The sequence below is a fragment of the Amblyomma mixtum genome, chromosome 2 (genome assembly GCF_055824585.1).
Source record: "Amblyomma mixtum isolate Tamu chromosome 2, ASM5582458v1, whole genome shotgun sequence".
NCBI lineage: Eukaryota > Metazoa > Arthropoda > Arachnida > Ixodida > Ixodidae > Amblyomma > Amblyomma mixtum.
Genome location: NC_143013.1, coordinates 10,826,933 through 10,850,533, shown reverse-complemented (window position 1 = coordinate 10,850,533; position 23,601 = coordinate 10,826,933). Strand labels below are relative to the sequence as shown.

Sequence of the window (23,601 nt, the reverse complement as noted above, 5' to 3'; positions counted from 1 at the left end):
GCCCAGCTGGGCCGGTAGGTGCATCATAGCCAGATTGAATAAAAGGGGAGAGTGCACAGCGCCCTGTGGTGTACCCCTGGTTCCTAAATGAAAAGGATCATGTTCCTTATCGTGGATTCGAATGTAAGATTGTCTGTCTGTCAAAAATTGCCGAATGTATTGAAAGGCGTTTCTGCCGCAGTTAGTTTGAGAGAGGTGGGTGAGAATGATCCCGTGGATAACATTGCCGAATGCTCCCTTCAAATCCAAGGCGAGAACGACCTTGTCATTGTGAGGGCATTCGACGGGGTCGAGGACAGCCCGATTGAGTTGTAGCAGGACATCCTATGCAGATCTGTGTGGGCGAAACCCGAAAATGGTGTCTGCGGAGTGCGAGACGAGCATGTTAACCACTCCGCCATGCCAGCTCGATGGTTTGGAATGAAGAAAGGCGCGTCTAGTGAATACAGTCCCTTCGTTCACTCACATTTTCCTCCCTTCCCGTTACGGCGACGTTCAGCTGTCCACCGAGATGTGCGAGACAGCTACATTTCCTTTCCTCAAAGACCAATTTCCGGACTAGCAAGGCGTAAAGCCGAACGGGCGATGGCGTTAAGTGGACTCCCCGGCAGTGTTGCAAGACGCTGTAGCGTTCGACTCTTAGAGGCGAAGCTAAGTTAACATCTTAACCACACATCAGTGACACAAGCAGCAACACCGCGCTTAAGGCTTTCGCCTCACCACACTTTAAGTCAACATAGTGCCCCCCCCCCCCCCCCCCCCCCCCTCTTCCTGAATTTTTTTACGTCGCATTCACCGCATGCGGACAGGACGCTTAACAGAGAGTAGTGTGTTGATGTGAACAGAGCGCAGCTTTGAACATAAAATGCAGCGCTGTGTCGCTCTTCCCGCCGCGCAAGCCCTAGTCCAGTAGCGAAGGTTGCGTTGACGGTTGACCTTATGGATAACTTCCGTGCATTTTTTACCTTTCTTCTGTGACTGCGTCATGACCCGGGCTGGTCGCCCGAGGCAAGGTGTCGACTCATGAGCACCTTCGCCCCTATGGTGGCTTCCCCACATTAATAACCCCAATTAGCCTCCCACGTTCTGTTGCTTGCGCACAATGATGAATAATAAACCTGTTGGCCGGAAACATAACAAAGCACGTTGTGGGTGGATGCGCATGGCTTAAGGAAGGAAGTTGCATACAGGAAGCGATCATATTTGGTCCGCCCGTGGGTGATACGTGATTGAGTCGGCATTGCACCCAAATGACAGGAAGTGGGCAGAGTGTATGAGGGAACAAACGCAGATTAATCATATCTTAATCGAAGTCAAGAAGAAATTGGCTTGGGCAGGGCATGTAATGCAAAGGCAAGATAACCGATGGTCCGATGAGTAAGGGAGTAGATTCCAAGAGTAGGCAAGTGTAGCAGGGGGCGGCAGAAAGTTACGCGGGCGGAAGAGATGAAGTTTCGTTCATTGGAGAGACATGGGAAAGGCATTTGCCCTGCAGAGGGCGTGATCAGGTTGATGATGATGATGGTGGTGGTTGACCCAAGCTCATCTTCGCAGCAGGGATCCTGTCGCGCAGAGGATGTAGATCGTTATTGTATGCGTGCAGGAGATGAACGTACCGCAGGTCGTATCAGACTAAGGAGGAAACAAATCTGCTTGTGTTCGCAGTTCTTTCGTTCCTTCTTCGTCTCCCCAGCTTTGTAACGCCACCGTCTCCGCAAAAAAAAAAAAAAAAAACTTCATCCCAGGCGCAATGCTTAGTTTCTGTGCTCTAGCAGAAATACCAGCTCCTTCTGCGTCATTCCGCTTTGCGATAAGTCTTCATTTCCAGCTCCTATGCCTTAGTTCTTTAAAACGCACATAGCTCCAGTTAACACAAACTCAATCCTCATATGCGAGGCAGATGGAGTGGCTTTTTAATAAGAGACAGGGAATATAGCCAACGTTCAAACAGCGGTGGCCTCCTACACTCTAAGCAGGAAGGAGTAGAAAGGGAGTTAACTCTCCTCCTCTCTATATGTTAAGCGTATTTGTGTTTCGAGCACACTCTTCATAGGGGAAGGATTTTGGGAGAGAAAGTAGGAAAGAGGAGAGTGTAGAAAACAGTGAAGTAAAAGGGGTTAAAAGGACCAATTATGTCATTGAATTGGGATTAAAATACATCAAACGGTAACGTAGGAATCAATCAGTCAAGTCCAAAGTACGGCAGATGGGTAGACCAAGATTTCAATGCACGGCAGACAAATATCAAGCGCATAGAAGGTTTTAAGGCTTGTCAATTAGTTCAGTGTCTTCCAAACAGAGATATAAAAGTTCGGTTCATACCGTTGCTGCGCAGTGCAGGCTGGGAGAACTAAAGCTTAGTTCAATGTTAGTGACACTTGTGTACTAGACTGCATAATATGTTCGCTTGTGTTCGTAAGCTGTTTATTCCAGCATAATGAGCTGCACTGTTTCAACTGAGCCACGGTTGTGTCAGTGTAGACTGTAACATCACCTAAACGGCATCAAAGGCTCCTTGTAAGCGCGGCTTCAGTTGGCGACGATGGGGGACATAATCCAGATGGTAAGGAAGTCTGCGCATAAGTCTAGAGCATAGATGTGCGTCAGTCGAATGAACAAAGGCATAATGATGTGTCCGCAAGCTCCACCAGAGCAGATCCCTTTCCTCACAAGCTTAGTTTCTGCCATTTGGAATGCGTCTGATTTTCTTCGGAAAATCCTCCTAATGTTCCGGTGCTGTAGACCTTTGCGCGCCGCTTCGGCCGCCTTTTCGCTTCCCAAAATGTCAGTGTGCTGGTATCCTTTGCGAATCAAATACTGCAGCCTGCGACGTTTGTCAAGTGATGTAGATATGCAATGGGAAGACAATTGGCTCAGTATTAGTTTTCCTGAACAGGTTTGGGAGGTGTTGCAGAGATACTTTAGAGTCTGTCGATGTAACCCATCACAGCAGTTCGGCGCAAGACATATTACAGCTGCTTATTTACTGTGAAGCTGCGCCGATGTGTAGGACGTCCCCCTCTGAAGACACTGGGGAAGAATGTGCACTGTAGAAGACACCTAGAAACCACCAGGAGGAACTCTTTCTTTGAATATGAGTAGTTGGTGAAGACACGGGTTTAGTACTTTTCAACGATGTAGTACAGAGACGTCTGTGCCATAGATAGTACACACGTAGACCCCAAAAAATCTTACGAACCCGGAAAACAGCTGAAAGCTGTGACTTCCGGTTCTACTTGGGGTTAAAAACTCACGGTATTTCGCTTTAAGGATATGAAGTGAAAGCGTTAATAGTTATTTGCTACTTTCCATCCTAATTAGAGCCTGTATTTAAGCGCACTCATAAGCTTGCATCGGTAGGCATACTAGACAACACAAAAAGAACAAGGTCTCCTTTAACCAAGTCGAACGATCGGGTGACAATGAAGGAGGGGCAGTGCGTCTGACTCCCCCCCTTCCCCACAAGGATCATAGATTGCATTCCAAACTAATTACTTCAATTTTCGTTTCAGACGTAATTAATTTACTTCACATCCTCATGTGCCATATTCACTTTTAGGTCCTGTTACGACCACATAGTCATAATTTTACTGATGTTTTGATAATTTTCATTCCACAGTTCAAATTGTGATGCCACAACCCTATTAAACATTAAACACATTTTCTCGTTTGGCGCAGTGTGACTATTGAAAGATGTAATTTTCCAGCTCGCAGCGAAAACAACTGAACTCGGAATGATGCAACTTCTGTGACGTGTATTTATTTACCTCTTTTCATGACTGTACTAGTTCGACTTGTATAGCTTTCACATGCGTAGTTTTTCTATATACGCGGATTTAAAATTATAAACACCAGAAGCCTTGTTGCCCTTTTGATTACAGCGATACTCCGCGTATAACCAAGGAAACAAGCCACAGAGATATAAAATCGCTCTTTATAATTTAACAAAAAAATAACAGAAAGCAAAAACAACCATGCTGTGGAGAAAAATGAAATGAAGTGAAACATAAAAGTACATTTATTAGAACAGAATAAAGAAAATCATGAAATGCAATAACATAAAACGTATACAGGGTTCTGAAAACGACGCGTAAAAATAGAATATCCAAATCGACTGACCGAGAGACCTTGTTAAAAATAGCTTGGAATATTCCTCCTTCTTCTTTCCTTACTTATGCGTTGACTCTGGCAGTCGTTTATCTTCTTTTTCTTAGTTGGCAACGAATTCTTCATCTTTCTCTGTAAAAAATTTATTCTCTCTTCCTCTTTTTCTTTTTGCCGCATGCGCTGCTATTGATTTTACAGTCCTTCTTTAACAGTTTTTGTTCAAATTTTTTTTTGTTCCTTTATCTGCTCCCCCTTTTTTTTTGCATTCCTACCTCTTACCGAGACTCTTAATTCGTTCAAAAAAAATTTTCTCTTAAGTCACTACCTACATTTGCTCATTTGGCGTAATATTTCTAGTCAATTTTAGCGAATTCTGTTTAACCACATGATCAGCCCTTCATAAACTCAATTTTTCTTTTGTCCCACATTCTTTGGTAATCCGGGTTTTTCCACTTCACCCCGCCGTCAAAACGCTCCAGAGTTCACTCTAACAATTTTGGACCGAGACAAATGAAAGCCGCCACGTGTACCAATCGCAGTAGCGCGTGGCGGCCACTGCGCGAGCCCCAGAAGAAGAAAAAGGAGAAGCGTGCTTTCTCGTTCTTTCTCTGCGCCTGGATAGAAACGCTAATTCCGAGGCACCGTGGTCCGAGACGAACTATGGCGATGAACCTAGTCCACACTGCGGCAGTAGTGGCACTCTGGATCGTGATCTTCCTTCTCAAAGTGCAGCCTTGCCGGGCCTACATCCCACCAAACTACGTGAGCTCGCGGCGGAAGGACCCTTACTTCACCCGGTCGTACCAAGAGGTGAGCCGCTGGTTCCTACGTTACATCGACGCCGAACGCAATCGACTCGACTCGATCCGACGTCGCCTCGACAAACTGGAAGTGGCACAGCGCTCCTACGATGGCGTCGACCCGGAAGAGTACTTAGGCCTCCCCATGAACGCGTTCCTGCTCATCAAACGGCTCGCCAAGGACTACATTGAAGTCCTCGAGGAAGCCAAGGACGACACCAACTCCAAGCTGCTTCTAGCCATGCGACCGGGAGGGAAGAGGTCCAGGCGCTACAAGTTCCCGACGAGGAAGGACGTCTTCAAGGCGGCCCGTGCCGTGCTCGAGTTTCAGAGAACAGGAGGCTACTCTGCCAAGGAGATAGCCGATGGCCAAGCTGTCGATCCGGATTCCTCCCTCTACAACTTCCAGATGACGGCCAGAGATTGTTTCCACCTGGGGGCAGCGGCCACTGAGGCAGAGGACGGCCAGGCCGCCAAAGAGTGGATGCTGGAGGCGCTCGACCGAGCTCACGACGACACGGTGGAAGTTCCCGTCATCAAGGAGCACCTGGCGTACGCTTACTTCTTGCTGGGAGACTATCCCATGGCCGACAAGACTAACAACGAGCTGATTGAGGAGGACCCTGGTAACATGAGGGCATTCCTCAACTTGGAATTCTATCAGGAAGGTGGTCCAGGTCATTGCTACGCCTCGCCTGCAACGCTTCTGGAAATGGCGCTGTTCAAGAAGCTCACGCATCCCGCGAAGACTAGACGAGCTTGTACCCAGGTGGAAGTAGCGATGGCCAAGACGTACGAAGGAAAACTGTACCAGGAGCAAGTGGTGCGTGAACCGACCACGATTTCTTTCCTCAATGTGCTGTCGAGCAAGGAGGTCTCTATCTTGAAGGAAGTGGAAGCGGCTGACGGCCCGGTGGTGAACCAGCCTGCGAGTCGCGTTCTTCTCGAGTTGTCCCGAAGGATTGAGGAGATCTCGGACTTGAAAGTCCTTAATTCCAAGATACCCTGGAAACAGCTGGTCTCGTACTGCCACGAGAGCACGTGGCTCAACCCCGGTAACAACCTTCATTCGAAGCCGTTCGCAACGTGGTGGCTGTTCACCGCTCCAGGAACTCTTGGCGGACTGGACAAGTCTCTCTTTCCGGAAGTCAAGCTGAAGGCAGGCATGTCGTTGTTGCGGTAAGCTACCTCGCATGATGGTAGAGAGTTAATGAATTTAAGAGTAACTAGCACACTGATGAGCGATTTTATGCATTCTTCTGTGTTTTAAATTGGATAGCATTAGAACTTCAATGGCTGAAAATTCTTTCCGTCCGTCCGTCTGAAGCCATGGTTGGCAGGTGGCAAAGTGAAAAGAGAGAAATTGCCCTCTCCACTTTAGAGGTGAGGAAGAAAGAAGACGGAGAGAAGGAGGGGGGCGACAGGTGGCAGGTGGCAGGTAGGGGAGACCTCAGCGGGGGTACGGCTTGTCGCATGGTGACTTACTGCCAGAATCTCGTCACCCTCCGGCATGGTCTGAACCCGTCAGCGGCACCGGTTGCGCCATCTGAGGAAGAACACTAATTCTGATGCTTACTCCGCCGCATTAATCGAATTGATCATCTATAATTTTCTGCTGCATTGCCATCGCAACACAGCCGTCATAGCGCTACGCCAGATATCCGAGTATGGCGCGCCCGTACTTGATAAGAGCAATACTCTGGCGAATTCGGATTGTGTTGTGGTTGTGCAGAAGACGAAGTGGCCATAAACGTAATGATACGAGCTTATAGAAAAGTGTTCGTAAGATATTAATAGAAGGGTTCAAGAGTTTAGTATTAACCACAGGCAAGTTAAAGAAAGAACCGGAAATGACTTGGTGCCGTGGAACGAATAACCGACGACTAAGGTCATTTATTGGCGACGAGAGAGGTGTACTACACAGGAGGACTGCATGACACAGGTAGTAGAAAATCTAATTCTCTACTAGAAACAAGTCCAACCTGATTGTTTCATCAGCGGCAGCGGAATTACGCCGATTTCAGGACGAAGGCCTGTCCGATGTTGCTCTAAGTAGCCCCCTCCTGTGCCAGCTATGGCCACCTTATCCCTGCAAACATCCTAATCTCATCCGCCCACTTGACTTTCTGCTGCTCCTTGCTACACTTGTCTTCTCGTTGAATCCAGTGCGTTACTCCATTGGTTATCACGCATCCGCATTACATATGCTTTACCCATGTACATTTAGTCTTCGTTTAGGCTAGTGCGCAATTAACTAGATTATGTAACAAAACTAAAAGTAGGCGATACAACGACGAGCGAGCTGCCGTACAATGATGGGGCGTGCATTAGTTTAGGTTTTACTGACAAGCATTTTTGCTCGAGAATGCAAGGGGAGTTCATGAAGGCACACTCGCATTGTCAAAAGCACTTCTTGAACATTGCGAAAGTCAGGTATATAGCCAGCGCACGATTCCTTTCATATACAGCACTATATAAGCGATTAATCGAGGCGAGTACGAAGTGAGATATTGTTTATTTAGCACTGGTCGTAACTGGTTCCTTTCGTGTCTAATTTTCTTGCGCTGTTTTGTACCATGAGCTACACTGGCCGAGGTTGAGCAGTCTCGCGTGGCACCTGGAGAGGCGTGCTGCGCATGCGCGAGGAGCAAGTGACGTCACTACGCACAGCTGGCGTGCCTCGCCGCGCGCGCTCGCCTTCCTTTCCTTAAAATGATCGGAGTGTAAAACGTTGACGAAGCCAACGCCAATGAACCCAATGAACGCCGACGGCCTATGGCTTCAGCGCCGCGTTTCTGGCACAACCTTGTCAATCACTGCAGCTCACATCTCTCTCTCTCTCATCACCCCACGTACCTATAAGCATGATTCAGGCAACACCACCTAGACGTTCGTCTAGGTGGTGTTGATTCAGGCGTCCACTGACCCAGGGAGCCATTACGCGCACTTCCTTTCCTTAAAAGGATCGGAGTATAAAACGTTGTCAATTCCAATGCCAATGAACACAACGAACGCCGACGGAATATGGCTTCAGCGCCGTGTTTCTGTCACAACGTTGTCAGTGCCAACGCATGCAGCGCACGCCTGTCACTACCGCCACCTATCTTAAAGCATGGTTGAGGTGTCCACTGTTCCAAGAGGGCAGTTATGCGCCTTCCCTCTGGTTCAGGTGTCGACCGAGATGTGGACACCTCGCCCTCACCTCACGCTACGTATATCTTGGCATAGCAGAGTTAAGCCCCTGCCAATTTTTACTCAGTGTCTAGCCATGCCAACTCAACGAAGTGTGCTCTTGTGCAGGTAGCACAGTGGTGACGTGCCTACTACGGCTAGCCTAGACGAAATGATGTGTCTTTTCGTTAAGACGCTAAAATGGACAGGTTACTTCGGGTTACCGAGATATCGGTCATTTGCTTTAATCCTTCATAATGTGCACCGCAGTATATGTATAGTTTCTTTCTGCTGGAATGTGTACTCGGGGTATTTAATATCCTTGCTGCTGTTCAGATTGCAGACGCAGAGTAGCTGCTTTCCATATCCATGTCGGATACAACGCAATGAAGTAGCGAATGAAGTAGGCCATGGCACTCACTGCCAGTAAAGAGTTTATATTCTTTACGGCAACGTGATGCATGACTAGAAAAAGGCAAGAAAATGAAATGTAAGGAAAATCTATACTCAAATTCATTATAAAAAATAAATGTCCTAATATTTTTCTTCGGTCGTGTAAAAGTATGTACAGGCAGTCTTTCTCATGAGTCAAGGAGACTGGAGAAATAGAGGCACGAGATCAACTTTTCGGTAGCTACATACTATGTGAAGACGTTTCGCCGTTCTGTCGACTTTTTAGAGCGCAGCTCTTTGGCGTCCGTTCCTGGGTTTCGCGTCGTCGTCGGCCTCGTAACCAGCTCCGCCCCCAATGTCACGCTTTTCAATTGGTCGAAATGCTCGTGACGTCACAGTGCGCGAATTTCAAATGGGGCCAATTGTACTTTGGCTAGTAACCATGCAACCAATCAAAGGGATCGTATAGTGATGCTGCAACTAAGTTGGACTGAGTTTAGTTAATTGCTTAATTAATCAATTAGCCTAATTAATATAGAGCAGAATGAAGAGGTCAGAAGAAAAGAAAGACGCGCGCCGCAGCGACAACAGCGTCCGCGGAAGGAGACGCTGCTGAAAAAAAAAACAGATAAGTACGAAGCTGCGTTCCCTCCACCACCACGCACTTCCCCACTCAGTTGTTGTTGTTGTCGTCGTTGTGACTGAGAGAAGGATGAAAAGGAAATTGCACGGGCCTGCTACTGGCTCCAGCCAAGCCACCACCGCTGCCATCGTGCAGATAGAGGAGAGTTAAGAGATCAGAGGAAAGAGAAAAAGGAGAGAAAAGACGCGCGTCGCAGCAACAACTGCGTCCGCCGGAGCGGACGCTGCTGAAAAAAATGGGATAAGCGGCCGAAGCCGCGCTCGCCGAAGCGAGGACAGATACTCTATTTCCCCACTCAGTAAGACGTTGCTCGTTTCATATACGTTGTGTCGAACATCCTAGACAGTTCCAACAATTGACAGGTTAATGACAGAACACGATGGATAGAAATACAATAATATAAATATGAAATAGCCTAATTAACCTTTCTAGTTAGACCGCATAAATCAATAAAACCGAGAACGAAATTGGTCGAGTTGGGGAATCGAACCAGGGTCTCCGGAGTGCGATACGAGCACGCTAGCCACTCCGTAATGCCAGCTGAATGGTTTGGAATGAACAAAGGCGCGTCTAGCTAATACGGCGTCTTCGTTCACTCCCATCTTCCCCCTTTCCCTTACGGCGAGGTGCAGGTGTCCACCCAGATATGCGAGAGAGAGATACATTTCCTTTCCTCAAAAAATAAATTTACCGTCCAGCAAGGCGTACAGCCGAATTGGCGATGGCGTTCTGTGGACTCCCTGGCAGCGTTGCAAGACGCTGTCGCGTTCCACTCTTACAGGCGAAGCTTAACATGTTAACCACACATCAGTAACACACGCAGACAGCCAATGGACGCGCTTCTCTCAACCGGGCACCGGCGGCCTCCGACCTGGGGTTCTCGCGGGAGCGCATGCACTCATTCAGTGAAATGACGCAGGCCTACAAAGCCGAGCGTCGGCTCTACCCCCCACCTCATCCTTCCCTCGACAATTACCATCAGACACTTTGGAGGCGGCTCCAAACAGGCACTTTGCCCTCCCCTTATATACGCTCGCGATATCACCCAGTCCACATGAACCCTTCCTGTACCCTCTGCCACCACCCCAAAGCCACCCTCGACCATATTCTTTTCCTCTGCCCGGCGGATCCTCCCCCGCGGGGCCTGGAGCACCTTACCTCATGGGAGGCTTGGGAGACCCTACTGCGCTCCGAGGACCCGGCCAAGCAAGCCATCGCCACCGGCCGGGCTGCCAGCGTCATGAGCCTCCGGGACATGAACGTTTGAGTGCAGTGGGGCCGTGCGGGGGCCCAAGGACCGACGTGTCCAAAACTCCCTTGTTATAAATAAAGTTTTCATCATCATCATCATTCGCTGGCAGCACTTGATTCATCATTCACAACCACATTCGTGACAGAATGCTGTACTAAGGCTTTCGCCTTGCACCACTTTAGTCGCCAAAGTGACTCCTAATTTTTGTTTGTGTCGGCATCGGCGGCGTTGTTTGGCACGTCACATGAAGTTGGCGAACTGTGCGCCGCAAAGTTGCCCAACGGCTTGCTGGTAGTAGCTGCCTACTTCGCCCCTACCGCACTCACGAAAGACGTCGTGCACTTCCTGCAACTCGCATTAACCGTCCATCGATCCACACCGATGTTAGTAGTGGGGGACTTTAATGTTGACATAAAGACAAACAGCAATTTCCTAACACTTATGCGGGAGAACATCCCGTTCCTCTCGCTCGTAACGCGTCCCACGGCTGTGACAACCTCGCGAGGCACTTGTATAGATCTCGTCTTTGAGAATCAAGCATTGGTGTACCAAGTCGAACATATATCAGTCTATTTCTCCGACCACAAAGCTTCCTTCATGACTGTCAAGAACTGTTAGTGGAGTCTTTGTTAAAGGAATACGTGTGAAAAATAAAAAAAAACATTCTGTGATAGCGCATACATGTGTTGCTCGATTTCTTTGCCTCAATCTATCGAAAAGGTGAAACAGCTTATTTGCTGCGCTCAAATTTCGCATTAGGAAGTAACGTAATCGTCGGTAATTTTTTTGTGTGTGTGTTTACAGTCCGTTCAGAGCGGCGTGTTTGTGCATTCATATAACACTCAAAGAGAAAAGCTGTCAATCTTTTCTTGAACTATTTCGGTTTGGTTTGGTTTATTGGGGTTTAAAGTCTCAAAGCAACTCAGGCTATGAGGGACGCCGTAGTGAAGTGCTCCAGAAATTACGACCACCTGAGGTTCTTTAACGTGCACTGACATCGCACAGCACACGGTCCTCTAGATTTTCGCCTTCATCGAAATTCGGCCGCCGCAGCTGGGATCGAACCCGCGTCTTTCGGTTCAGCAGCCGAGCGCCGTAACCACTGAGCCACCGCGGCGGGGCTTGAACTATTGTGTAAGATACCACACACGTTGCTGGGTCTCACGGGATAGGCGCCCGTGTGCTGTGCGATGTCAGTGCACGTTAAAGATCCCCAGGTGGTCGAAATTAATCCGGAGACCTCCACTACGGCACCTCTTTCTCTCTTTCTTCTTTCACTCCTCCTACCTTCTTCCCTTCCCTTACGGCGCGGTTCAGGTGTCCGCCGAGATATGTGAGACAATTACTGCGCCATTTCCTTTCCTCAAAAACCAATTTACCAATTTATTTTTACTCACGGGATGCCCAGAGGTGCATCGGCTTCACGTTTTATTGCGAAAGCAATACTGCGCTAGGTTTTGAGCCTTCAGCGTCGTCCCGGCGGTTCCACGTTTCACCTTTAGCTTGACCTCTGTTGTGACGTTCATTGAGGCGCTCTGACATAGCGTTGTAGACTGCATTGATTTCGGGGAAAGGAAAGGTGCCTTACCAACTCTGTGGTTTAGTGGACACCTCAATAATACTTTAAGCTAATTCCGGCCTTCATTGATGCGCTCTGACATAAACAGCGTTGTAGACTGCGTTGATTTGGAGGAAAGGAAAGGCGCCTTACCAACTCTGGTTTACTGGACACCTCAATAGCACTTTAAGCTAATTGCGGCGTTGCGTGCAGCACTCAGGCTTTCGCCTTTCACTACTGTCGTCACTGTAGTTGCTCGTAATTTGCTTTCGCAACCTTCCGGGCTTAACCAAGCTAAGCCTCTGTCATTTTTTTTTTATTTTTAATGCCTTTAATTGTTTTTTTGCCCTCCAGCTACCACGTCATGAGCGACGGGCAGCGTGACCGCGAGCCCATCCCGTTCGAGTGCAAAGGCGGCAGTGTGACAATCTTCTACAAGCGCATCATGCTGGAGGACCAGCGCTTCCCTTGCGTCGGCACACCCACCGTAGCCAACTACTCCGGCGATTCGTGCTACAAACCGCTGCTCCTGGACTCCCCGCAGCCTCGATCCGGGCACCTGGGCGTCTCCTCCTGACGTCGCAACTCCGAAGGCGGCCTCCTATGAAGCAACGGTGTGACCGAATAGGCTCCCTTTCAGAGGAAAACAACACTGGGGATGTTTGTTGTGAATCTGTTTGTTTGTTTTTCTCTCCCCTCGTTCCCTTTCCAAACATTCGCTGAGGCAGAGTCCCCCTCCCCAAGAAAGAAAGAACAAAAATAAATGAAGCAGCTTTGTTTGTGTTCAACCATCGGCGTGTGGTATATTCAGTCAATAACGGTTTGGTCAGGCCTATACAGACGTTCTTCCAATATTTCCACGCTTCGCACAGAGCTCCTCTGAGATGAACCTGCGATTCCGGTGAGCGTTAAGACACCCCAAGTGGGTGGAATGAATTCGGAGCCCCCGCGAAAGCAACATGTGAGAGATTAGAGATACGGCTCGTACGGCCATTTTCTATTTCACTGCTATCGCGAAAAGAATTGCCGTGGCGACTTGGAGCTTTATTTTATACCATCATCTACGAAACCCAACCGCTGTTACTTGTTTCTATCTAGCGTCGTAATCGAATGTGCCACCAAGCTTAAAGGGGTGTTTCTCTTGTGACCTGTCACAACGTAACTTAACCTATAAAATAAACATGCAGGAACATAAGCCGAGGCGTGCATTCTAGCTGAAAAGCTTTTCATAAGCCGCAGTACAGCGATGGAGTCTAGCCCAGAAAATTGGTTTTGAGAGCAGCATAATTTTTTTTTGCCCACGAGTGTTAATTTTCAACAACAAATAATAAAAATCTGGCTGCATGGGTATGGCATGCGCAGGAAGGATACTGGCAGGGCTTAGGCCTTCTTGTCGCTTCTTAAAAGCTCTTTTCGAGGCTATTCTTAAACATAATTACATGTTAAGATATACAATATAGGCCAACTAAGTTCACAGAACCTCGATCGAGCCAATTGTCTGTACTCTGCGCTGTCCAATTCTCTGTTTTGCTTAATGAAGGCGTTGTGTCATGCAGTCAAATATCTTCAGTCTTGCATATTCAGGCGTCCATTCAGCGGAAGCGTTAAAGCATGAAGCTTTTGAAGGGATCATTTGTAGGGGTGCACGAATACTACTTTTTCTAAGTCGAATCTAATACGAATAATGTGGGTAAAACCTCACCAAATACGAATCGAATGGTGATACAACCGAATCGAATGGTGATACAACCGAATCAAATGGTGATACAACCGAATCGAATATCAATCGAATATTTTTGTGAATATCCTCTGCCTGTGTTAATATCCAAATCAACGCAGCGCTAGCGATGACGATGCAGTGCGGTGCTATAATTTAGAGACCTACAGCTCTAGCTGTTTAAAAAAACAACAAAACTGACTCTCAAATCAGAAAGTCCATACATTAACTTTATGACCGACAAGTTATACGTATAGAAAAATTACCTTCTGTTATTGACTACAAGCATCAATAAACTTAGTGCCACACCTCAGTACCTGAGAATGGCGACAGCTGCTATCGACAGATACGGCCTCCGAGATAGGACATCAAGGCAGGGTTTACTGAACCTACCTAATCTCTGCCGCATCTTCAAATCTCGGAGGCCATGCATGGGCATCATTAACACCGCCACAGTTTATGGCGCTGAGAGGTTCGGTGCGAGCGAACAGCAAAAAAAGAAAACATATCTCAAGTTAATACCTACAGTGACATAAAAATTCCCTTGCAATGCCAAAAAGAAGAAAATAAGCCATTAGTTTAAGCACGCGGCGGCAGCATGGGCTAACACTGGGGTTACAGCACACAGCGGGTTACAGCACACAGCAAATGCGCCCAGGCATATTCCGCCTGATGCAGCCTTGTGGGAACCAGTTATTGTGATTTTATTTGCATGCGCTGTGAAACCATTGCTCACCGGAAATGCAGGTTGATCTCAGGCGAATAATCTGCTTATGGGTATAAAATAAAAAAAAATAATTGCTCGAAAGGTGTTAACAAAAAAAAAACATTTTGCGCTTGTCTTGGAATTATGTGGGGAAATTCAATATAAACAAGAGAGTTGCCCGCAGCGCTTAGGCCCGATGCTGGATTCAGGAAGCGGCGCTTATATTTTACGGCTCATGTGAAGAAGGGCAGAGTACTCTGTTTTTCATTTCTTTTTCCCTAACGCTGTTGCTGGACAGAGAGTTCACGTTTTTGGAGTTCGGAAAAGGAGTTTGGCTTCGGCTTCGAACTCGTTTCAGCTACTGAGCCGCGAATACATAACTCTCTGCCCCCAGGGTTCGCAGACCTTTCAACGACGGGGATGCCAAAAATAAGAATAAACGATCCCGAGCTATTCTATCTGACCCAGGCCAGGCATCCTTGAAGACTCGAGCGCTTTTTCGCCTGCGGCAAATTCAAATTTCTCGTGGCTGAACGAATGCTGAACGCTGCCTACGTTGGGTTAGGGGCTTCCTACTTCCGGAATCTCAGCCCGCAGCTTTCGCATGGAAGGTGGCGCTTTCCGGTCTGACTAACCTCTCAGGATGATGATGATGATGTCCTCAGGCTTAATGGCACATACCCACGGCGGGGGATTGGCTAGGAATCGATATGCTTTCTTCTTCTTCTTCATCCAATGTTTCCCTTCGTCTTCTTCGCTCTCGTACAGGACACGCTAGATGTTTTATTGATTAGATAAAAACATTCTGAAATGTGTGAAGCGTTCGAAGGAACGCGGATTCTTCGGAGACAAATTACGTATTATTTTATAAAGCATTTCACCTATTAGACAGCAGAGAACCTGAACGGGGGACGCTTGGATACTCATTCGAAGAAGCCCACGGCCTAATCCTTGCAACAGATTAGCCTTCCTTGAGGAACCTCCCGTAGAAAGCTCCCCATGCGTTCTACGAGGCTATCATATTTGTCTGTGTACTACTTCCCATTCTCTATCCAAACTTCATGATGGACTAGACGGATACCGTTCGAGGCCTACTCTATACACGACTGTGCGTTCAGTGGACGCTTGCAAACACATGATTGCTCCTCTGTTCTCCACCGGTTGTGGTGGTGGTGTGACACTTTTATTAAAACAGCCTTTCTGTTAAGCGTTCAATAGGTCCTGGGCCAAGGTGACGAGCGCGTTGCAGTTTCAGATCGGGGGGGGGGGGGGGGGGAGGGGGGGGGACTGGAAGGCTGCGTGGCACTGTGTAAGGCAATGTTCTATGTCTGAATATGTGTGTGTGGACAGTTTGGGCACTGAGGTGTGGAAGTGTGCCGGTATACGTAAAGTTTGGCTGGTGTATGTAGGAGATTAAACTGTATTCGGCGAAGAATGCGAGCTTCACGGATCGATAAGGATGAGTGCGGCGGTGGCAAATCAGCTGTCCAATTTTTGCTTCGTGTAGTATTCGTCGACAGTGCGTTTGTAAGCCCCGACCGCCTGTCTGTCTGTCTGTCTGTCTGTCTGTCTGTCTGTCTGTCTGTCTGTCTGTCTGTCTGTCTGTCTGTCTGTCTGTCTGTCTGTCTGTCTGTCTGTCTGTCTGTCTGTCTGTCTGTCTGTCTGTCTGTCTGTCTGTCTGTCTGTCTGTCTGTCTGTCTGTCTGTCTGTCTGTCTGTCTGTCTGTCTGTCTGTCTGTCTGTCTGTCTGTCTGTCTGTCTGTCTGTCTGTCTGTCTGTCTGTCTGTCTGTCTGTCTGTCTGTCTGTCTGTCTGTCTGTCTGTCTGTCTGTCTGTCCGTCCGTCTGTCTGTCTGTCTGTCTGTCTGTCTGTCTGTCTGTCTGTCTGTCTGTCTGTCTGTCTGTCTGTCTGTCTGTCTGTCTGTCTGTCTGTCTGTCTGTCTGTCTGTCTGTCTGTCTGTCTGTCTGTCTGTCTGTCTGTCTGTCTGTCTGTCTGTCTGTCTGTCTGTCTGTCTGTCTGTCTGTCTGTCTGTCTGTCTGTCGGTCCGTCCGTCCGTCCGTCCGTCCGTCCGTCCGTCCGTCCGTCCGTCCGTCCGCCTGTCTGTCGGCGCTTAGCAGTTCACTTCGATCAGGGCTTGCAAGGCTAATCCACAAACAACTCCACAAACGACTCCGGGAATTTGTTTTTGGTGCGAAAGCACCACTTCACGGTGTCGAACCCAACCAAGAATCTTGTGGCGTCCCTGACATTGAGGGTGCAGCAATCAAATAAATACTGCTACGACTGGATTTCGAAAAAGCGGCAGCGAGAACAGATCCGCTTCGCTGGCCACTGGGCGAGAGCACTATGCTATCGCAGAAGCCGATCACGCTTCGGTTTGAACTGCAACACACTCTCGCGCTGTGCACTGCACGTCGTCGTCTACATCAAATTCCATCTGCGGTGCGAACACATCCGATCATCTTATCATGAATCAGAGTTTAACGTGAGTCTAATATCGCCGCCAGACGTGCCGACGGTCCATCAAAACTAAACCGTGAACCAACCAGTCTAAACATATGCATTCGCACGTCTACTCGGCTTAACTACGTTAAAACCCTACCACTTTTTATTTTTTTTTTTTTTTTTTTCTTGTTAGCCTCATAGCGACCTTCTGGAACTGACATGTTCTTTGCAAAGGCGCCACCTGGCGCCGTCCTGAAGTAGGAGAGCATTCTTGCACCCACCGCCCGAGTAATCACTTAATCTGTTTTACGGGTTAAGAGAGCGTGAGAAGTTTGCCGCGTTTTGCGTTTGTTCGGCTCCTACTTTCGCGAAATTCTGCAAGGAAAAGAAATTTTGAAATACAAAAGACAGAACAAGAAAAACAGAACTTTTTCGCTTCCTTCTTGGGCTCCTCTTAAGATTAACGGTTCGAGCAAGATGCTCGTTAATTTGGCCTGAAGCAGCTGCAGAGTTTCTTTCCCTGGGTACAAAGCCAGAAAAGACGTTCGTTCAATGACGTAAAGACGCTACCTCTTCCGTTATTTCTTTCTTCCTTTCTTTTTCCTTCCTCTCATTCTCTCTTGCTCCTACAAGATGCTCAGCGAGAGAGTAATGATAGCAACAAACTCGAGGGAAAGGTGGGAGTCTGGGTTCTCCCTCACAGCGTTCGCTCGCAGACGAACAAATAACCTCGCTGCATTGTAGCTCGCGGCTGCTGTTGGAGACCCGTTCGAGGCGAATGCGTTTAGATTCCATCGTTCTGGCTTCCCCACTCACTCGGTATAGCCTTGTACGCAACCAGGCAAAAGGACCCATTGCCTGCGGACATAGAAAGTTTACGTAATGAAAAGGGTTAGTATGGTTTTTTTAGGGCCATGATTAACGCTCTGGTGCCGCACCAGAGTTAATTACTGCTGGTCTCTTATTTCTCTTTCAGGCTCACTTTGGCCCTGTTTGTTCCATGCGTTAACACTTCTTTTTCGCACTTCCTGTTCTTTTTCTTTTCTATTTTTTTCTTGATACTCATGCGAACGGGCTATCTAAACGTGGCAGTAACAACTCAAGCTTTCGGTTTACTTCCTTGGCGAACAGGGGCACAGCGTTCGTGAGGTTCCAACTTAACCTTGTCGCGATTTTTGCTTTAGAAGCCCATTTCAGTGCACTGCTCGCGCAGGGTCTTTTGCAGTAAATAACTGCACTGCGATCTCAGTCCTCTAGCAGACTCAGCTCATGACTGAAGTGCCCACTTGTTTATAGAAATAACTGTTGATGAATGAAAGCAGTGCACTTTGGATGAGCGTTGTTTTAAAGTTTGCGGGCGATTAATCTTAAACTAACCTGAAAGCAGTTAGGTAAACACGCTTAATGACTACACGTGCCAACCAACACGCATTTTGCTTATTCGCGTGGGGCAGAGAGAAATTAAATGTCGCCGTTGCTGACCCGAAACAATTATTCTAGTTTTAGAGATGTTAGGGTGGCTTTAAAAATTCAGCGCGAAAGTTCCTAAAGGCTCTTAGCAATGTGCGACGTCTCCGTGCAGGCGTCCAAGGCTGTTTAAGAGCTGTCTAACTAAATCCAGTGATGTATGACGGACTGGAAATAACTTATATTTATTACGGTATATAAATTTATAGTATATTATCGCTTAGCATATGCTGTTCGGTGAGTCGGTTTGCCTTTTTTATGTGCGGGAAGGCGCCAAAGAGAGCGGCAGACAAAGAACAGTGAGAGACAGACGCAGGTATATTACGGTAACCGGAGTTAGGAGGAGGAGGAAGAACATTTATTTCCGCCCAATATGGCGCGGCAGCCACCTCCGGGTCCGCACGCAGGCGTCCGGGGAGGCAGTCTGTCGCACCGCGGCCGGAGGACATCCCATCCCGTCTAGGAGAAGAGGTTTTCAGCCTCGGCCGCCAGGCGGATGAACCGGAGTTAGCTGTCTTCGAATCCAGAACCCTTCGCCTCTTCCCTCCATATCCTTTCCCTCTGCCTGGCGGACCCTCCCCCGCGGGACCTAGAGAACCTCAAGACCTGGGAGGACTGGGAGACCCTCCTGCGCTCGGAGGACCCGGCCGGGCAGACCATCGCTTCCGGCCGGGCTGCCAGTGTTATGGACCTTAGGAACATAAACACTTGAGTGCCGTGGGGTCGGGCGGGGACCCGGGGGTGTGCCCCGAATTCCTCTTCCAATAAAGTTTCTCTCTCTCTCTCTCTCTCTTTGTCTTCGAATCATGATTGGTATTGTCGACGACGACAATACTGTCTAGCCGTCTAGCCGACTGTCTAGCCGTGACAGTATTCATTAATTTTAGTAGGCGTTAGGAAGGTAATGTTGGCACATTTCACGGTGGTGGTGGTCGTAGAAAACATTTATGTACACATACACTTCAGGAGGTTATGCATGAGCTGGCCCAGAGGGGGCCAGCCCTTACAAGTACTAGGTGGAGGTCCATAGTTCGGGACCCCAGTGGCGTCGGCCGCCGCCGATCGCCGCGCAGAAAACCATGTCACTTCGACATTCATGTTCAAACTGCTGGTCGTTAGGTGTCGAAGCGAACGGCATGTCCCATGCTTGCGTGAACTTTAACTGTGGTTGTTGTTGCGGCTGTTGTTGTTTTGTTCCCTTCATAACAAACTGTAACCCAGATTTTTTTCCCTAGCTCCTGGCGTCGAACGCCATACTGAAAGCGAGCAACTACGGCGTCACATATACATATTGAGGATGCAGGAACGTAAGGTAGACAGATATAGCGGTAGAAGAGTGATCGATTGCTGGCATCAAACGGTAGTTGAATCACCCAATACTTTATTCTCAACGAAGGGTCCGGAGGGGGGGAGAGGTTTAGGCAAAAAAGCTCTAATTGACAGCTTGAGGGTGCCTGATACCCGTACAAGGTAGCAGCGCATAAACACCTTAGAAAATATTTAACACATGTGCGTACATTTAGGTACAAGGCAAAGTGGTTTCACCTAGTAAGTGCGATATAATACATTGACGTACGGTCTCCCACATTGCTGTGGAATTCCAGTAGGTTTATTTTCGAACAACGTTGTTAATACATTTTATCAACAAAGTATAGAAGGGAGAAACGCTGAAGAACAGTGATAGTTCAGTTAATAACATAATTTCTAGCAAGCCTGGTATCACTTGAAAAAATATTCGCGCATCTGTTTTCTGTTCAAAGTGCTTAAATGAAAATTTTCGTGCGGGTATTTATTCAAAAAAATGGCAAGTTGTACGCGAGTGACTGGAACATATAATTAGCGTGTCGATGTGGTATCAGCCGTCTGTCAGATCTACGGGTGTGAGAATCACTTTCCTTTCTGTGATAACTGTTATACTGTAATAATCGCGTTTACGTTATGTCGATGGCAGTTCTTTACTCTTCCGATCGGCACCGTTCCTTATGGGTGGCTGTTAGGTGTTTCAGATCTAAAAGCTAGTCTCAGCCGATATTAATTTAAATAAACAAGATTTACCGGTTCCTCGCCCCATCCTGCAAGCAAACAGTCTCAACTGCCGATGCACCACACGTTCAGAATAAAGATATCATTAAATGTGTGCACGGCTGAGCTTATGTAGTACAGTACGCGTATAAGCCCTACCCCGCTATGGACAAACGCTGAAAGAGGATGATGCGTGTCTTGTTCCTCTGGGCTATGAGGTCTTTAATACTGTACATCGCCCGAAGGGGCTGACAGATGCTAACTGCAGATTGCCCGACCAAAATGTGCGACCTCCGTGCAGAATTAATGCTCTCTCAACTCTTGTTCTGACCTAGATTCCTGGCACAAGATCTGCCAATAACTGAGTTTAGAACTATAAAGCTTCTGCCTCACAACTTCATTACAAAGAACAAAAGCTAGAAGAGTTGAAATCTGGGTTAGTTGGTACATACTTAAGAAAAACCAGCCAAAAAGACGGGGACAAAGGAGAGACGAGGCACACACAACGACTGGACTATCAACTGTGCTTTATTGAAAAAACAGCCAGTCTCCCAGGAAATCTAACAGAGCATGCGCAGCTCAACGGCACCGCAAAACCAGCACAAAAGACAGCGAGCTCGTAATATAGCCAAGCTGCAGTGTCAACGGGACAAGTAACCTAATTCTTTCTGCATCAACGTGATAGACGCCGTGCTAACACAGTTATCTCCATGATTGCTAATGTGAAATGCTTCGAGGATTTCCCGCTCAACCTTACCCTTGCCTCTACCGAGAAAAGTGACATTCGAAAACAATGGGTAGCACCCGCAATCGCGGCAATGGCGCTTTTGTTTTTTCAATAAAGCACAGTTGATAGTCCAGTCGTTGTGTGTGCCTCGTCTCTCCTTTGTCCCCGTCTTTTTGGCTGGTTTTTCTTAAATAAACAAAAGCTAAAAATATAACCTACCAAAACTGGACTCACAGTGCCCAGTTCCAAAGTCGAGCTCCTCACGGTTCCCTCCACCCTGAATAGGTTTGCTATCATGCGTCAACGCTTGCCAGAGAGGTATTTGTTGAGGTCACTGACGCCTTTCGTACTCTTCGGAGAAGCGACTCTGAAGCCCTGACTGCGGCTTTTTAAATGATGAAGCACCTCGGGCGTCGTTAAAGGCGTCCACCTCAACGCTCAGAGCTTCTGGTTAAACACTGTGTCGGTTCATCTTGAATGTAAATCTCTTCTAACATTAAAGAGGGCTCAGAAAAGGTTTACTTCGAAGCCCACTCAAAAAAGCTCAGGAAGTCCTCACGTTATCGTGACGCCTTTAAGTTAAAAAGAAAAAATCCTTTCAGTTGAACCACAATGCGCGCGCCATACTTCAAGAATGCCTTGCGGAGGTGTCAAAAGGACATTTATCTTTCCTTAGTGGAACGTTGCTGTCGCTAAAGAATATAAACTGACTTCAAGATAAGTTGGCGCGCCGTACGTGGAATACATTCTTCAAGAAACAACCTTCTTTGGTTTTTCGTAAAGTGGAAAGTATTTTATTTAATGCGACCCCTTCCTTGGAGGACAGCAAAAATTCACTAGGCGCACTCATCTAATAACTACGAACATTTAAACCTCACTGCGCTCCATCACAAACATTTCCATTAGTAGAGGTCCGGCACTTTGCTTTAATCTTTGGGGGGGAGGACCAACCAATACTTTAAAACTTCAAACAGCAGCTTTTTATCTTTCAGTCAGTTGCAGTAAGTAGATGCGGTGAAAAAAAATATATCCGCAATAAAACCAAGTAAATTTCCTTCGAGGAAACAATGTAATCAGAAACATATAGGGAACTTACGACCGTTTTTCTTTGGTCAGAAAACGGAATGAATGATCTTGAGTGCCTTGGAATTGAAAGCCATCGTCGTAAGTGAGCGTTATGAAACCAACTTGCGCACCCCGATAGCGTTTTGGCTAAATCGTTCGATTTGTTCTTGTGAAATGTGACGCTGCTCATTTTGTGGCGTGCTTTTGAAAGAACGCAGCTTCTTAAAACGCGCCATTGAAGAAACCTCGGGAATTAAAATGGGTCTGATTCCGCGCGTTTCCGTACTCATGATGAAGACCACATCAGCCATAATTTGTACGTTCATTTGGTGCATGCGTTTGAACAAACGTGACATGGTTATCTTTTTATTACATCTGCCATTAAACGCATTCACATTTACATGCATCGCCGTGAGTTGATATTGCATGACGCGCGCTTCAGTCTTAAGCAGATACGGAATCAAGGAAAATACAATAATGCGATTACAGAGAGATACATGTTTGTTGTTTTTGATTTGCACAAAAACAAGAAAAACACTGACGAAACGCGCACGTCTGTTTGTTTGTCCAAGACGAGGTCATAGTTTCAGGTGATGCCGAGAGGGCGGAGAACAGGACGCTGCCAGACAAACTGTTTGCGGGTGGGTAACGTTACCCATCGTGGTGGCTCACTGGCTGGGGCGCTCGGCTACTGAGCCGGAGTACCCGGGTTCGAACCCGACCGCGGCGGCCGCCTTTCGATGGAGGCGAAACGCAAAAGGCGTCCGTGTGCTGTGCAATGTCAGTGCACGTTAAAGATCACCAGGAGCCCTCCACTACGGCACCCACCTTTCTTTCACTCGTCTTTCACTCCTTCCGTTATCTCTTCCCTTGCGACGCGGTTCGGGTCTCCGCCGAGATATGTGAGACAGATACTGCGCCATTTCCTTTCCTCAAAACTAATTTTCGATTTTAGGTTACATCACGTGAACGACAAAAGCAAATGCTACCATCTTTAACGGTAAAAGTGCTACTGTCTTTGCGTGTCATCCTGGTTGGTTGGGACTGAGAGAAGGATGAAACGGAAAAGTGCACGGGCCTGCCAACTCGCTCAAGCCGAGCCACCACCGCTACCGCGTGCAGATAGAAGAGAGTTAAAAGATAAGAGGACAGAGTAAAAGAGAGAGTAAAGAGTCACGTCGCAACAACCGCGTCCGCCGGAACGGACGCTGGCTGAAAAAACAGATACACGGCCGCAGCCCGGAGGCTGCAAACCGAATCGTCACCGCCTCCTCCCTACTTCACAGTCAGATTTTATATCGCTTTCAATGACGGCCCTTCCACTACCGACATATAGTCTGTTTTTCTCTGCGTCCACAGCCCGTTGCTTCTGCTACAAAAAATGAACAACTTCACGTCTAGCAGCTAGTTTCCAGGCTGACTATAGTGCAAAAAAGACAAAGGAAAAAGTTTACGCAGTCATGTGCGCGTTCTGTGCATCTCGTTTATCCATCTGTCTTTTTGTGGTGGTGGTTTATAGTTTATGGGGTT

At 47.6% G+C, this 23,601-nt stretch overlaps 1 protein-coding gene across 1 annotated transcript; it reads left to right on the top strand.

Annotated features, from left to right (window-relative positions):
- Positions 1–4,767: 4,767 nt before the first annotated feature.
- Positions 4,768–12,575, top strand: LOC149358390 (prolyl 4-hydroxylase subunit alpha-1-like). Its single transcript, XM_089567543.1, has 2 exons — positions 4,768–6,086; positions 12,279–12,575. The coding sequence occupies exons 1-2, from the start codon at positions 4,768–4,770 to the stop codon at positions 12,499–12,501; spliced, it is 1,542 nt and encodes a 513-aa protein (XP_089423669.1). The 3' UTR covers positions 12,502–12,575.
- Positions 12,576–23,601: the final 11,026 nt, after the last annotated feature.